The sequence below is a fragment of the Morus notabilis genome, unplaced genomic scaffold (assembly GCF_000414095.1).
Source record: "Morus notabilis unplaced genomic scaffold, ASM41409v2 Scaffold1379, whole genome shotgun sequence".
Classification (NCBI taxonomy): Eukaryota; Viridiplantae; Streptophyta; class Magnoliopsida; order Rosales; family Moraceae; genus Morus; species Morus notabilis.
The window spans coordinates 166,715-183,057 of NW_010360711.1; the positions used below are offsets into that span (position 1 = coordinate 166,715).

At 37.4% G+C, this 16,343-nt stretch overlaps 2 protein-coding genes across 3 annotated transcripts; one reads left to right on the forward strand and one right to left on the reverse strand.

Moving 5' to 3' along the window:
• Nucleotides 1–2,508: 2,508 nt before the first annotated feature.
• Nucleotides 2,509–5,370, forward strand: LOC21396544 (replication factor C subunit 3). The gene is made up of 9 exons (XM_024164955.1): nt 2,509–2,908; nt 3,054–3,270; nt 3,405–3,484; nt 3,608–3,767; nt 4,005–4,086; nt 4,203–4,332; nt 4,441–4,504; nt 4,582–4,650; nt 4,902–5,370. Exons 1-9 carry the CDS (start codon nt 2,722–2,724, stop codon nt 4,999–5,001), a joined length of 1,089 nt encoding a protein of 362 aa, XP_024020723.1. The 5' UTR covers nt 2,509–2,721; the 3' UTR covers nt 5,002–5,370.
• Nucleotides 5,371–5,747: 377 nt separating this feature from the next.
• Nucleotides 5,748–15,464, reverse strand: LOC21396545 (protein CELLULOSE SYNTHASE INTERACTIVE 3). 2 transcript variants are annotated; one of them, XM_024164972.1, is made up of 8 exons: nt 15,386–15,464; nt 14,878–15,078; nt 14,585–14,682; nt 11,227–14,296; nt 8,467–11,011; nt 7,153–7,607; nt 6,625–6,741; nt 5,748–6,442 (listed from the first exon to the last, which is right to left on the reverse strand). In XM_024164972.1, exons 3-8 carry the CDS (start codon nt 14,653–14,655, stop codon nt 6,281–6,283), a joined length of 6,420 nt encoding a protein of 2,139 aa, XP_024020740.1. In that variant the 5' UTR covers nt 14,656–14,682; nt 14,878–15,078; nt 15,386–15,464; the 3' UTR covers nt 5,748–6,280. The 2 variants fall into 2 exon arrangements, with proteins under 2 accessions (XP_024020740.1, XP_024020741.1); XM_024164973.1 differs by having other exon boundaries at nt 15,403–15,438.
• Between the last annotated feature and the right edge of the window lie 879 nt (nt 15,465–16,343).

Sequence of the window (16,343 nt, forward strand, 5' to 3'; positions counted from 1 at the left end):
GAAGATGCATTTTGATATATTTTTTTTTATAAATTTATAGTATTTTTAAACTATTTTAAAAAATGAGACGATATTTTAAAACATAATACATAATTATGAAAATAATATTTTTTGATAAATAAATATCCATTTACAATTATCATAAAAAACAAAGTCCATAAACAATAACAAACGAGCACCATTAAATGTGAAATAAAATTAAGAAAAATAGTAAAAAATACGTCAATATAAAAAAATTAAGAAGGAATATAGGTCAATTTTTAGTTATAAAAATTAATAGGTCATAATTTATTAAGTTATGGTTCATAATCAGATAAATTATGAACCAACTTGTCCAGTTATGGTTCATAGCCAGATAAGTTATAGATAATTATGGACAATAACTTGTCAAGTTATGGTTTATAACTAGACAAGTTATAGACGAAAACAGTAATTTTGCCTATTTATTAACTTATGTAAACTATTAATCTATTAATTTTAATTCATCTCAAATCTCAACTTATTTTCCTCTTTCTCCCTAAAATTAAATTGATATATTGTGAATTCTCATCCATTGTTCACCGACGAATAAATCGTTAGTAGTCTGCTAGGCAACTTCATTATAAAAGTCCGCTATTTTATAAGATTATTGTTCTTAAGTTATAGGCCACACGAGAACGCACAGCTATTAGAATACCTTCAACAACAGAACAATAATCTTCGTAACACTTGTGTTCATAATAAATTTTAGTTTATAGATTTCATAATTATTTATATTTTTTATAAGAAAAAATATTATAACGAGTCACGAATTATAATTCGAATTATGATACGAATCCTTATACTAAACACTTAAACACTTAATAAATATGTGTTCGTAATGACATTAGGAACACATTTAAACTGAGGAGACTTCTCCTTAAAGAAACCCTTCAAATAGCAAGGGCTTCTCCCATGGTCAGAACATCACAAATCAATTAAGCCTGGTGAAACCCTTTCATGGTATAAACACATTAAGAAGATATGTCAAAAATGGAAATTGAGTAGCATTCATCCACCAAGTTCAGATTTGTTGTCCTGAATAGGTTATTTTTTTAACTGTCTCTCCAATAAATTAAGCATAATTAGAATTGAGTTGCATTCATCCACCTCGTGTGTTTTACGTTATAATTTTTTTTTTTAAATAAATCTAAAATCACGTCATTACTCTAGAACATGTAATTCATTTATAACATCTTTAATAGAATCAATAACCAAACCCATATAGAGCTAGGAAAGTTAACCTTGAGAGAACAAACCCTAAAAAGACCATAGGGAGATTAAAAAGACTAAGGCCTCGTTCGTTTCGTTGATTCGAGTTTAGAATTCGAGTTGAGATGTGATTTTATGTGAGAATTTTTTACTGTAGTAAAAAAGTTAGATGTGACTGTTTGTGAGAGCTTTTTACTGTAGCAAAACTCGAATCAGCGAAACGAACGAGGCCTAAGTCCCTATTTGTTTTAACAACTCAAACTATTATTTAGGATTCAAATATTAGTTTAAGATTTAAACTGGTGTTTGAGAGAGGAAAATTTAAAAACAATTCAAACCATTAGCAATGGTTCAATGACAACTCAAATTGTTGATTTTAGAATTCACCTCCTCCTCATCTAAATCCTAACAATCCAAATTGTTGTCAACAATCTATAGTTACATATTATACTTTTTCTCTCTCTTCATTTTTAATTTTAAAAATATCATAACTTATTCGTTTTAATTCCGATTGAGATGATTTTTTTTAATGTGTTCATAATGAAGAGAAGAACAAATCCTCATCTATATTGCATATTTTTTAATGTCAATTATAATGAGGTTTTATAAGATTTATTACAAAACTTTAATGACAGTTTTCAACACTTTATTCAAAACACAATTTGAATTTTATTATCAATTCAAATTATAATTTATTTGCATATCCAAATAACAGTTTGGATCACAATTTGAATTACCACAATTTAGATTCTACAATTATAACAAAAAGATTCAAATCTTCACAATTTAAATTGTTGAACCAAACAAACCCTAAGAAATAACAACGACACATTATGAAAGAATGGGATCCCAACTACCAAACCGACCACCGAACCAACACGTCATAGCTAAAGGGCATCTAGGGAACAAATGGATCTCATCATTTATAACAACGCAACACAAAGGGGACTTGTATATTTGGAATGACAAATCTCTTAAGAAAATAAACACAAAATAAACCTTTACTGCTAAATATTTCTTTAGATTATTTTATCCTGAGTAACCTCTCCATAAGGCCTTAATGCTCAAATTAACTTTGGATCCATATAAAGAAAATTTATTCAATATAAAAAATAAATAGAAGTTAGCTAAGTAACTCACTATTACCCCAAGTAGGAGTGATAATTCGTAACGGATTGTGTTTGTGTCAATTTATTTATTAATCATGTCAAATAATATTAACATGAATGCAACATATTTATTAAACGAATTAGAAAATGTCAACCCGAACAATGTAAACGTATTAAGAAAAAAAAGCAGTGTAACGTTAGGATTGGGAACAGTAGGGAAGGCCGTCCCCGTTCTCCCGCCTCAAAATCGTGTTTGGCGCCATAAGTTGTATCAGCGAAAACTTCGATTCTCTCTCCAAACCCAGAACCCTAACCAAACAAATTCCCAAATCCTAAAATCGGAGAATCCGAGGTCGCATAACAGCCCTAGCCCTCTACCACCATGACCGAAGTTGTTTCTCTCATGGACATCGACGACGACGACAACGCCGGTGACCGCTCTGCGAAGCCAATCAACAAGGGCAAGAGCGGCGCCGCCCCCTCCGACGGCAAAGCCACGCCCTGGGTCGAGAAGTACCGCCCTCAATCCCTCGCCGATGTGGCCGCTCACCGCGACATTATTGATACCAGTGAGTCAATTCATTTCCTCCTCTTCATCTCTAGGGTTTTTCTTTTTCTTTTTTTGTCCAATTTTCCTTCTGGTTTCTGTTTAGTTCTCGGGAAAATCACTCTCGTTTTTTCCCTCTCTTATCGTTGGTTTTGGTACGCGAACAGTTGATAGGCTGACCAGTGAGAACAGATTGCCGCATCTTCTACTGTACGGCCCTCCAGGGACGGGAAAGACTTCGACGATTCTTGCCGTGGCGCGAAAGCTTTACGGAGCGCAATACCACAACATGATTCTGGAGTTGAATGCTTCGGACGATAGGGGAATCGACGTCGTGCGTCAACAGATCCAAGATTTTGCTAGCACTCAGAGCTTCTCGTTTGGGTATTTTCTGTAGTTTTGCTCTTTTCCCCGTAGTGGGTCTTGTTAATATTGAAGGATTCTTCTTCTGAAATATTACTATAAACAAATGGCACCTTTTGTTTTATAACCGATTATGGAATGGTTTTGGTTGACAGTGTGAAGGCATCAGTGAAGTTGGTTTTGCTGGATGAGGCTGATGCAATGACAAAGGACGCACAATTTGCTCTTCGAAGAGGTGTAATAGTAATCTGGTGCTCTGTTCTTAGTTAGTCCCTTTAAAAAAAAAAATGTATTTCAATTTTCAAGTTTTCATATTGCCGTTCTTAGTTCCTAATAATACAAATATTCTGTGGTGCAGTGATTGAGAAATACACGAAGAATACAAGATTCTCCCTTATATGTAACAATGTTAACAAGATTATTCCAGCATTACAGTCGAGATGTACTCGTTTTAGATTTGCTCCTCTTGATCCCGTTCATGTCAATGAGCGACTCAAACATGTGATAGAGGCTGAAGGGCAAGTACTGTTTTCTCTAGCTTTTTGACTTCATGTTTGTATTCTCTGGATGTTTCTTTGGGAACGTTCAGAGTGAAGATTTGTTTTCGTGTTACATTATTTTGGATTCGCAAGTTTTGTTGGATATGTCAGTACCAATATCAGTTCTTTGTGTGGGGGCAAAACCTTATCTATAGAGACGGAGGAAACCGACTTATCTGTATAGTTATTTTTTTTGACAACTTTTGCGTTGAACAGGCTTGATGTGTCTGAGAGTGGCCTGACGGCTTTTGTACGGCTTAGCAATGGTGACATGAGAAAGGCCCTGAACATTTTACAGGTTATTAAGATCTTTACGTAAATTTGATCGCTTGTTGAGAATAATTGTTCAAATTTATCATTTTTTTTCTCCTTTAAGAGATTGAATTACAATGAGATTTTCTTTTGTTTACACAGTCGACGCATATGGCTTCCAAGAAGATAACAGAAGAAGAAGTATACCTTTGCACTGGAAATCCATTGCCCAAAGACATTGAGCAAATATCTTACTGGCTTCTGAATGAATCCTTTGCAGAAAGTTTTAAGCGTAATTAAAAGCCTAATTTATTTTGTGCTACTCTAAAATTCCAATCATGATTTGCTACTCTCGGACTCCATTATGTTTCTTACGTTATATTGTACCCTGTTATTGTAGAAATATCTAATATGAAAGGAAGGAAAGGATTGGCCTTGGTTGACATTGTAAGAGAAGTGACCATGTAAGTTCTTAGCATTTATGCTTAATACCCCCCTCTTTATTTTCTTTTCCTCATTTTTTATGCGCTGTTGTTTGCAGGTTTGTCTTTAAGATAAAGATGCCGTCAGATGCTCGGGTTCAGTTGATTAATGATCTGGCGGACATAGAGTACGTACACATGCCTTGCTATGCTTTTGTACTCTATTTTCATCTTCTGGTAACAAGTAGAATTATTTCTTAACCTTTCAATCATCTTCATTACTGTATTGCTGTAAAAGGGAGGAGATGCATGGGAACAATAGGGACGCATTCTTCTCACTTTTGTTTCAGGACTTTATCAAGCCTGGTTCAATTGAACTGGAACTTGCTAAAACTTGCATTGGTACTTAATTCTCCAGGACTTGTTTCTCAATGTGCAGGTACAGATTGAGTTTTGGCTGCAATGACAAATTGCAACTTGGATCACTTATTGCTTCTTTCACAAAAGCTCGAGCCTCACTGGTTGCTGCCGCGAAGTAGTTATTTTGTTTGTCCGATTTGCATCTGCTCCCTTCCCTTATCAAGTTACTTCTGAGGCATGTTGGTCGTGCATTAGCCCTTCGATGCAAATATGGATGTTGTAACGAGATTTGTTCTATGCGATGTCAGCTCGAGACACCCATTTCTCTTTCTTTTGAAACATTTGCTGGTGAAGAGAGCTGGGATTAGAGGGTAAAAAAAGCCTCATGATAGACATTTTGCTTGTGTAGCTTTGTGGGGCATGAGAATTTAAAATGTAAAGGTAAATGAAATCGGAATTTTGCAGCTTGAGAGTTGAGATTGGCTTTTTCGATATGTTGCTGTTCTTTTAGATGCATTTTCGGCTGCACTATAACATAATTATCGTTTCAGCTACCAGTATAAACTAGACTATAATCTTATCTAAATTTTCATGGTTTTATCGTCCTTTAAAAACACAAACGACGGACCTCCCTTTAATGGGACTAAGACTGCCTTCCGATCAAGTACTGCCTCTATTTTTTCTTTGCCATTGCCTTTTGCGCTTTTATGTGGTACCTCATAAGTCACAAGAAGCCATAAAGTTGAATTGTAACAAGTGACAATTCATTTAGAGTTAGTTCATTTCACCGATATTTTTATAGTTAAAAGCTCTTAAAAAATATCACATTTAATTTTTTCTGTTATAGTTAAAAGTTCTAAAAAAATATCACATCTCAGTTTGAATTGAAAATTCAAATACACAAAGCGAATGAGGTTTTAACATGTTGCTATAAGTACATGATATGGTACTGGGGATTGGTAAACTTACCAAGTCAAGAAATTGCAAACAACAATTTGCATATCAGAGTTTGTTGCCCAAAAGGAATCTTTTCTCAAAACCAATGGCCATGTGGATGCTATTTGAAAATAGTACAGGTAACAAATACAACATGTACAGCCCTATTTACGTCATTGAAAGGGCATAATTTCATGGAAAAAGCTCAAATTCACGGATTTTAAAATGTTTATTCCTAGTATCTCTGAAAAGCTAACACCTACAGAGACTTACCTGTACAAACTCCTATCAGCTTTTAAAATTCCTATATCGTGGCAATGCCTTTCCACTTTCAAGTTAACGAATATAATTTACACTTAAGACAACTTAAGACTACAAAACTGGACCTCCAGAAGACATCAACAACTACAACCATAAGAAATTCGCCCGCCCTATTAAGATAATTATTTATTTTTCTATTGCATAGCTTTGTGGGTGTATTTGCTGCCCAATTGCCGTATTCCTCATCCGAGGTATGTCTCTTCACATACCTTCATTTGATATTCTGTTGGACCAGATAATCTCAATTTCTAGTGAGCGCGAAGATCCGTCTTTGTTGCCATCGTGATTAAGGCTGAACAATCCACTGTATACCCCTTCAGTAACAACTTTGTCAATTTGGATAGTCACTTTTCCCAGAGTATTCTGAAAAAGAAAGGCACATAAATCCAATTGTCAAGATGCATTATATGTGCCAGAGTTTAGGATATAAAAATAAGAAAATGCCATGTGAACATCAGCCATGTGCAGCGATAAACAATGTAGACATGATCGCATGGACGACCAAATTGCAAAGAATGTAAAGCAATAAACGTAACACTGATTACCTTCCCAAAAGTATTTTTGCTTTTGCAAACGATGTGAAGCTTTTGTCCCTTCGGAGGTACATCAAATGCCCATGTAAACCCTTCTTCCCACTCTGGAGAAATACTGTGGCTCACTACCTAATTAGGATAAAAGCGTATGTTAGCATAACGTGACTGTAAGCTGTTAGAAATAAAATCACCAGATACGAAACACACAATTTTAAATCATTATTAAGTCCTTTGCACAATAATTTCCATAACCAATTTATTCTTGTTAAATCCCGGAATTGGTTACTTAAAACTGGAACTCCTTAAAGGAAATTCAATATCATTTATTTCCATAAAAACAAAATTTCTGGAAGATCCAGGTGTAGCCTACTTCAACTGTTATTTAAACTTAAGTTCGAAATCCTGAGTTGCCATATCTTGATTGCGATTGACGCTATACTATGAACTTCACATTTTCTGGAAACGATGACAGAAAGCTTAAACCATTGCATGTCAACTAGAAAATGAACATGTTATTTCAGTACATAATACATCTACTACCTTGGTTTGTCGAGCAGGACCGTTGCCTATTGTTAATCGACAAAAGGCATTTGTGCTTCCCATAGCCTGCTTGAGGTTGATTCCACGCCTAATTGTAACAGTCAAGCAACCGGGTAAGCAATGTAAAAGGCTGTCTGCTCTCTCATGGAAACTCGGCGGGCAGGTCTTCATGAGCATTTGCAGTGTGGGAATGGCTTCAGCAGCAATCATGGCTTGAGATTTTGCTATTTCTATTGCCATGGTTGCCCAAGATTGTTTTAACAAGCATAGGGTGTCTAATACAGATTCCTGAGCTGCCTCACTACCAGATTTTAGAACTCCTATTAAATTGGGAATGCAGAGAGTAGCTGCTTCGGAGATATGGAGCTTGGGGAAGTTGGAAAATATCACGTGCAAGGTTCTTAAGACCTCTTCATTGATAGTTGCCGAGGACCACATCTCTCTTTCAAGTGCAGCTGCAGACCAGAGAATTATAGGATTCAGTATATTAACAAAAACCATAAAAAGAGTAAATAAAAAAGAATATTTTACTTCTCATCACAACCGAGTAGGGAAGTTACTTGAGATGGTTTGGTGATAACATGAAGCAACGCAAAAAAGAGAGCAGAATCATGTAGGAGGATCAAAAAAAGAGTAGGGGAGGATTAAGACTGACATGGGTGAAAGTGATTGGTGAATATAGACATATAAGAGATGCAAATAATGTAGCTCCACAGAGAAAAGAGGATTCACACGTAATTTAGTAGCTTTTATCAAATATTCATGTAGCCGCGTCCAAAATATTCAACTAAGACTGATCCGAGTTAAGCAGTATTAACTCTCCAAGCTCTATAAGAACAGGAGAAATGAACATATACCCACCATCTTCATCAGATGCACACTTAGTGTACTTTTCCATATATTGTCTAAAAAAGATATTATAATAGTAAACTACATGTGTATGTCCGCATGTTGATATGTAGACAAACATGCGTGTGGGTTTTAAGTTGTTTTTTTCCTTTTTTCTTTTTTTTTTAAATGGAATCACTTATTTTAACATAAAATGAATAAGTGAGAAGTCCTCTTATAATGTACAAAACCACCATATCCCCTGAATGCTGACACCAGTTTTTTTCCCACAACTTCTAAATAAAACAGATCGAGTTTATTTCTTTAATCTATTAAATTTATTTATTTATTCATTTTTAAATTCTGAAACCTAGAGCATTATGAATATTTTTAAACAAAGGAACCAACATTCTGCAAACAGGTCCATGGGTGTAAATATATCAGCACGTGTAAACAAAAGGGAGCATCCTTGCATTTCATAATTACCTGTCAATGATCTAATTAGCTCGTTTGACACATACTCTTGAAGTGTGTGATTAGAAAATAAAAATTTGATCAGCAATGCTGCCTGTGCAGAGACTTCTGGATTGGGAGACAGTAGTAATTCCTGAATGATCAATATGCCACCTGCTTCTGCGACAGCTCGCCGATTTGTTCTGCTGTGCATGACAAAGTTTTGCAATGCACAGATTGCTACCATTTTCATATCCTCTGTGGGCTGATCTTCAAGCAAACTTATCAATGCACGACAGGCAGAAACAGAATCACTAGCTCTGGCAAGTCCCTCATGCTGGGAAAGGTCTCCAAGAGCTAGAGCTGCAAGAAGCTTACCAGATTGCGATCTGGTTTGTGGATCTAACAGATATTGGGACAAAGGTGCTATTGCATACTTAGAGACCTTCATCTCTCGTATCCGCACATTATTAAATAGTCCTTCAAGTAACCTTCCAGATGCTTCTTCACACTGATGAGATCTTAAAAGGTCCAAAAGAGCATCTATGGCTCCAGCTTCAGTCATCTGTATGGCGCTTAAGGCATCACTCCTTTCATGAACAATTAAGGCGTTAAGAGCCACAGTGATAGTGCTCTCAAGTGTTGAGTGCAGCATTTTCACAAGAACCACCACGGGAACTTTAAAATAGTACTCAGCATTAAAGCGTAAAACGTTAGAGAGGACCAAAGCAGCTGACTCCCACAGTGCATGAGGTGGTTGAGGGTCATCCTGAATGATCACCTTTGCAAGCTCAAAAATTCCTCCAGCATCAGCAACAGCCTTTGGCCAACTGGTGGAGATTTTCTCCAATGCCTTGATTGCAGTTTGCTGTAAATTCAATATTCCGATTCCAGCTAGCTGCACAAGAGGGACGACAGCATTCTTTGTTGTAATATCTTGTTGAAAATGTTCCTGTGCAAGAAGATGAGAGAGCAATTCTGTGCCAAGTTGTTGAATGGCTTGAGATGGGGATTCTAGAAATGAGATGAGAGGTTCAATGACTTGGCTAGGAGTGAGTTTTAAAGTCGTAAGGCTTTGTGGCTTCTCCAAAATATTTACAAGAGCCTGCAATGCACTATGCTGTCCCCACAAACTGATATCTGAACGAAGTAAAGCCAGGAAAAGGGGTTCAACAATATTTGCAGCGGCTGAACTTCGAGCAATTGCATTACTATTTGTCAAAATACGAAATAGTTCTGCAATAGAGGAGCATAATGAATTGGGAACAACGGGTAATAGGTCAAGACACTTATCAATAATTCCAGCATTGACCATATCCAATTTGCGTGGTGTCCGGTCTTTCCCCAACTTTATGAGAGAACAGATGCTGGCCTCAATTAGCAGATAGTTTGTCCCAGATACCAAGCCAACAAGAAGATCTACAATATCATAGGCTGATGCAAGCTCCACCTGTTGTTCATCATCCAACAATTTCTCAAAAGCACAAACTCCGGCTTCAACAGCTGCATTTGTATCAGATTGCATTAAGGATATAAAGGGCTCTATAAATTCAGAGACAATTGGAATTGCCCTGACTTTGCTGTTACTAAAAAGAACAAAACAGAACTGGGCTGCATTTCTCTTCAATTCTAAGGATGAAGCAGAAGACAATATTCTGTACAGACTCTCAAGTGGGTTTCCTTCCACATCAATCAGGAAAGCTGCTTTTGAAGAATTTCCTGAAGTCAACTTTATCAACGCGACAAGAGCAGCCTCTTGCTCACTCTCAGATGCAGCATTAAGCATGTCAACCAATGGCTGGAGAGCCTGTCTCGCGAGTTCCGAATCTCTGACGTTCTCTGCATCAAAAAGCTCATGTAGAGCCCTTGCAGCACTGAATCTGGCACTTCTTGACCCAAGACGCAAGACAGCTATAAGTTGATTTAAGGAACTTGCTGATGCTTCGTATCGGATCAGATCAGGATTGCTGAACAATATTCTAAATAATTCAGATATACTGGCTTCTGTTGAATCTTGTGGGCTCAAAGATAGATACTTTGTCAGAGCATCCAGAGCTCCAGCTTCACCCATAATTAATTTGTTTGCATCACTGCCATCTGCAATACGTGTCAAAAGATGGACAGCGATTGGAGGGGCAGCGGGTCTATCTGGTATTGGTCTCAAGAGATCAACTAGAAGTGGTATAGATTTACGTGCAGTGGACCCAAATCTTACATCTTCAATATCAAAGAGGTGCTCCAAAACAACTTGGTCAGGATTTCGCACCAGAGAAAACTCTTCTGATAAAGCAACAAGATTTGGCATGTCTGACTCTATATAGCCAACTAAGTTTATTAACCCAGAAACAGCACCTGAATTTGCAATGGCAAGATTGAGTCCCTTACTACCATTACAGACAAGACTGGCCATTGCCTGTGCAGCAAAGAATCTGTCAATCATTTCTTCAGATCTCAGCAGAAGAGCAAGTGAAGGTACTATGCGCATTGTTGTAGCAGATGAAACAACATCTGCATCTTGGAACAAAATAGCAAGAAGTAGGGCACTAATCCATATGCCTTCTGTGTCCTCATATTCTGCCTGTAAATAAAGACGATTGTTAAGTTCAGCTAACAAAATCAAATCCCAAATATATATTCAGCATTTACAAAATGGAATGCTATTTTCAAGGTTCTTTTTGGTTTTGTTTCATTATAATTTTCAATCTTTTGGCTGATCTGAGACTACCAGAAATGTTTTTGATTCTTACGAGAGAGAGAGAGAGAGAGAGAGAGAGAGACTTATCAATGTCATACCTGTGGATTGGACGAGTAACTTGCAAGCTTGTCAGAAAGAGCCTCAAGTCCACCAGCTTCCAAAATACCGACTCTGTTTTTTGTATGAAAGGAAGCTATTAAGGACAACAGCCACAAGGCAACCGTACCCCCCAATACACTGGCTGGGTCAGGAATATCAAAGTCATCTCCTTCCTGGAATGCTGTTCTTTCCATAAAACCTCTAGGAGTTCTGACTTCAATTTCCAAAGAGGAGCAGCTAGAATTTTTCTTCATAATGTCTACTAAAGCACATACGAGAGATTTCAAATATCCTGATGCATCAAGTGTTTCCATAGATTGTTGTTTGTGTTCTTTCACAGCACAAATTAGTAAGGCAGCCCCTCCAACTCTCACTTCTAAACTCAATGAGTTCATTATTCTATCAGCTAGTGAGCTAATGGATCTATATCTATCAACCAGCAGATCGCTAAGCACTACTGATTGGTCTCCGCAAAGCCTTGAAAGAATTTCGATGGCCTTATCTTGCAAGGAAGGAGGCCCATCAGCCAAGCAGCACACCAGAGGCTCTAGGCTTGAAGGAACTTCAGCAAGGGCAGACCAAGGAGGGTATGTGAAGTTCACGCCCTGCTTTGTCCTAGCCAAAAGTGATACCACTTCTAAAGCATCTGCAGCATCAGTCCCATCCAAATCCATTGAATTCAAGGAGTCCACAAGAGCGAGAACAACAAAACGACACTGAGCGTTTCCTGGTAGCACATCACCTAGCGAAAAATGCATCAGTAATTGATATAGGGCACGTGATGCATTCTTTTTACCTTCCAAAGTTCCTTCTCCTAGTACTCTTGTCAATGCAGAAACAATATCTTCTGTCAAGGCTTCTGCAGCAATCGGCGGATCAGATAGAAGATTGGCCAAAGCAGCAACTGCAGTTTCAGCTGCATCAATGGAAGAAGTTTTAGCCAGCTTGATAAGAGGTTTGACATCCCCTTCCGAAATATAAGACATCTTGTTTGGTGATTTAGTCTTTGTTGGACGAGACAAAGCACCTAATGCACGAGCAGATTGTGTTGCAACCACCTGGGCGTTGCTGGTCAGAAGCTTCATGCAAGGATGTATAATCTCATCAGTTGCAAGACTATCACAAATATCTTGTCTTGTGCTGAATAAATCAGCAAGGACTGAAGCTGCGTATTCTTGAGTTTCTTCATTTGATGAATTAAGAACCTGGACAAGAGATCTTAACCCTTTATTAGGTGCAGAACCCTTGTGCACAAGATCCTTCTGCGACGCCATTGTGAGCACATGACCCAAAACTTTGATTATATGGGCCTTTGAGCTTGGAGTGTCGCCAAGGAGCAAAGCGAGTAACTGGTTGATGGTGGCAGAATCTGCAGTCCTGATAAGCTTAGTAAGTGCCATTGCTGAGGCCTCTTGGCCTCTCGATCCACCACTTTTCAAGAGCCATAAGAATGCTGGGATTGCTCCAGCACTTTCAACACAAGCACGGATATCTTCACTGTGGCAGCATAAATTCCACAAAACATGTGCAGCATCCTCCTTTGCCTTTTGAGAGCCTGTCTCTAGCAACTGTACCAATGGGGGAATTCCACCTGCAGCAGTGATAGCCCACTTGCTATCATCAACCTGATCAGTTAAGATTGCCAGCAACTGAACAGCATACTCCTGATGCTGCTCACTTGATAAGCCCAACAATGAAATAAGTAATTGAATTCCTTCTCTCTTGCCTATGGCCTCCCAAATGCCAACACCATCACAGCACAAACTTGTCAAATACTGTATCAGATACTCTTGCACATCAGTAGTAGCCATTGTTATAAGTCCGATAAGAACCTTTTTGGCTTCTGCATGATTAATCCATCTTGAAAGATAGTTGTTTCCATAAAGACTAGCCATGGCCTCAAGCACGCGGTCCTGCACTAGCTTATTATCACGAGGCTTAAGTAGCACTACTAGAATATCCTCTACTTCCCTCGCATCAAAAGGCTCCTCATCACCACCAGATTTCATCTCAAAAACCATCAAAGTATAAGCTAAAGCTCCAATAATATCAGCAACTGGAGCAGTTAGACGAGGGGATTGTGAAAGGTCTCCAAGATATAAAACCAAAGCAGGCATCCCACCACAAATATTTGCTAAAGCTCGTGTAGCATGCTCTTGCAAAGCCTGACCACACTGTCCTTGCATACACTCTTTAGATGGAGCAACTATCGCCCCAATAAGAATTTGAATGCCATTTGCATCTACAACAGCCTTCTTGGCTTTTGCTGATTTTGAGGAAAGTGCTTCCAAAGCATCTGCTGCACTTGCACGCACAGAAATCTCATTTTCCCGAGAAACAAGCTGAAGCAAAACTTTAACTGCTCCAGAATCTATTACTTTGGGGATGCTATCACTGAAAGCCAACATCAGACGAGCCAAGAGAGAAGCTGCATTAGACTGAGCAGTAGCATTATCAGAAGACAGAAGACCAACAATTATATCCACTCCTCCAGCCTCAAGTGTTGCTCTCCAATAACCATCCTTGTCACCGCAAAGATTTCTCAAAGCCCCGGTGACAAATCCCTCTACCACTTTGTCCCGGTTATTCTTTGGATTGAGTTGATCCCATAAGGTTGGTACTACACCTTCCGTTACAAATATTTTCACACCAACATGATCATCAGAAAGTCCACCAGCAGAAACTTCATATATAGCCTCCGCTGCAGCTTTCCTGGCCTCAATAGATTTAGATTTCAAAAGCGAGAGCAAAGGTGGGATGCACCCGCCTAGAAGAACCTTAAGACGCAAGTCTTCATCCTTGCACAGAACACTCAAGGTTGCAGCGACGTTAACTTTAGCCACAGGGGTCCCACTTCTGAGAATGCTTATGAATAATGGCATTGCCTGGGCATGAGAACCAATAAGCACCCTGGCATCCTTTCTTGCTGTAGCAATACCTAGCAATCGTGCTGTAATAAGTTCTTTCTCACTTGGCGAAGATATGTTTGCATGTAGTTGCTCAACAAATTGAGCAACAGTCGTCATAGTAGATTCTGCATCATCCATTTCCCCAGTTCCATTTGAGTCCCTATTTAACAAAAAAAAAAAAAAAAGTAATTTTAAATTTGCACTTGGAGAACATAATACCCAGAAATTAAAAATTTTTAAAAAGAAAGTTACACTAGTTTTCTTTCCCTTTTTTTCTTTTTCTTGTTGAATGCCAAAGTCAATTTATCAAAAATTGGGTAATATGTCACTTTAGTGACCAGTTTACAAACAATAAAATTTAAAATCCACGAAATTTTTTAGAAAGATCAAGAAAATAGAAGATTCTAACAACACGCCCAAAAAAAAAAAAGAGTATAAAATTACTAACCCAGGCGGAGAGGTAGAGGAAGACACAGGGTCTCGTCGTTTTGGGGAGGGAGACTTTGACATTTGCACCATACGCCACTTAGGATTTCTTCTTGGCCTCTGAAATCAAAAGTAACGAAGCACGATTTCCACAAAATCAGCTGGAATTGACAAACAACTTCGCCGAAGAAGCGACTATTTTCACACAAAAATGAATAAATTTTCTATCACATTGGAGGAAAAAAAAACACTTTTTTTCTAAATTAAAAAAAAAGATCATGCAAAAGGAGAAATAAATAAATAAATTAATAGTACCTCGTCGGCAATGCAAATGCCGAAGAACTCCCCTACTTCTCACTACCTCAAAGCTCGGCACTTTCGCCAGAGAATCATCACTCTCGTCTACCTCATTTCCTCCAATTCAAATCCAAAACTTTTTTTCCCAATGGAACTACTGAATTGCGACAGCTCGCGAAGCGTTAGAGCTTCCTTTTCAATCCAAATCAAACCCAAACTCTGCACAGAAAATAGCGATAATTTCAGACAATACTCAAACCACAATCGGAATCAGATCTTCAGGACAGAGAACAAAATAGCAACCGAAATTATGCTAATTATCCGAATTAGAGCACTAATAATGTGATTAATTAAAAAAAGCTACTAAGAACAGGTACAGGTAGGAAGATCAGATCAGAGCATCATCACAGAAATCTAGGGCAACAGAAACGTCCTTTTCTTAAACTGTCAAAGAAAATGTACAATTAAAAAAAGAAAGTGCATGCAAATGCCAAACATTCATTTTGCAAATAAAAAAATAAAAAACCTTGAAAATTCAGTAACTGAGAATGAAGCAAATTCGAGCTTCAACAATGGCGGAAACCGGAAGTCTCTGTGAGAAAGAGAGTGAATCAGAGAGAGAGAGAGAGAGTCTGGGTCTTTTCGTTTCCTTTTCATGTGTGTGAGCATTTCTCTTTTTCTCTTTCCGTCTTCCTTTCTATCCGTCTTTCTTCTTCTTTTTTATTTTTTATTTTTTATTATTTTACTTATATTTCTGTTTTCTTATATTTTATTATGTATTAATTATTAATTATTTTTGACTGTTGTGAAGTTTTGAATACAGCAAATGAAATTTTTACACCTTTTTTTTTTTTTTTGGGCTTAACTTAACATACTGCCATGGTGGTGACTATTCAAACTTTTTTAACCTTGTTGTTCTCTGGGATTGATGCTTTCTTGGTCTTTTACTAGTATTTAAATTACTCTTTTTTTTTTTTTGGTTTTTGTATATTTATTTACATATTTTGCTGATTTTGATAGGGATATTCTTTTATTTGCAATTGCCACATGGCTAATGGCTGATATCATTGTCACAAGGTGATAATTGGCTTTGGATTTATCAGCGTATGTACCTTGATTTTCCAAACTTTTTGAAACCCATAACTTTGAGATTTCATCGATCAGTTTTTCCATTAGATTGGGGTTTTTTTTGTTTAAACCTTTGATTTAAGATGAATCTAAGGTCCCGTTTGATTCGCGGATTCAAATTTTTAATTTGAACTGAGACGTAATATTTTTTAAAATTTTTTAACTGTAATAAAAAATGTTAGATGTGACATTTTCTAAGAGTTTTTAACTGTAGAAACTTAGAATTGAAATTTCAAATCAGTAAAATGAATGAGTCCTAAGATGAAAATATTTGGGATTTGCAATGTGAGATTTCTTACGACTAAATAAGGATTCTATCAAAAATAATTAAGGTCTCGTTTATTTTACCGATTCGA

What these genes read in the sequence shown, in the direction of transcription:
- LOC21396545 (XM_024164972.1), bottom strand. Translation starts at nt 14,655, where the DNA reads ATGGTGCAAATGTCAAAGTCTCCCTCCCCAAAACGACGAGACCCTGTG. An exon ending in GCTAATTAGATCATTGACAG is followed by an intron (nt 7,608 to 8,466) that starts GTAATTATGAAA and finishes TCTGGTCTGCAG; the next exon opens with CTGCACTTGAAAGAGAGATG. An exon ending in GTCCTGCTCGACAAACCAAG is followed by an intron (nt 6,742 to 7,152) that starts GTAGTAGATGTA and finishes TATCCTAATTAG; the next exon opens with GTAGTGAGCCACAGTATTTC.
- LOC21396544 (XM_024164955.1), top strand. Translation starts at nt 2,722, where the DNA reads ATGACCGAAGTTGTTTCTCTCATGGACATCGACGACGACGACAACGCC. An exon ending in ACTCAGAGCTTCTCGTTTGG is followed by an intron (nt 3,271 to 3,404) that starts GTATTTTCTGTA and finishes TTTGGTTGACAG; the next exon opens with TGTGAAGGCATCAGTGAAGT. An exon ending in ACAATTTGCTCTTCGAAGAG is followed by an intron (nt 3,485 to 3,607) that starts GTGTAATAGTAA and finishes TCTGTGGTGCAG; the next exon opens with TGATTGAGAAATACACGAAG.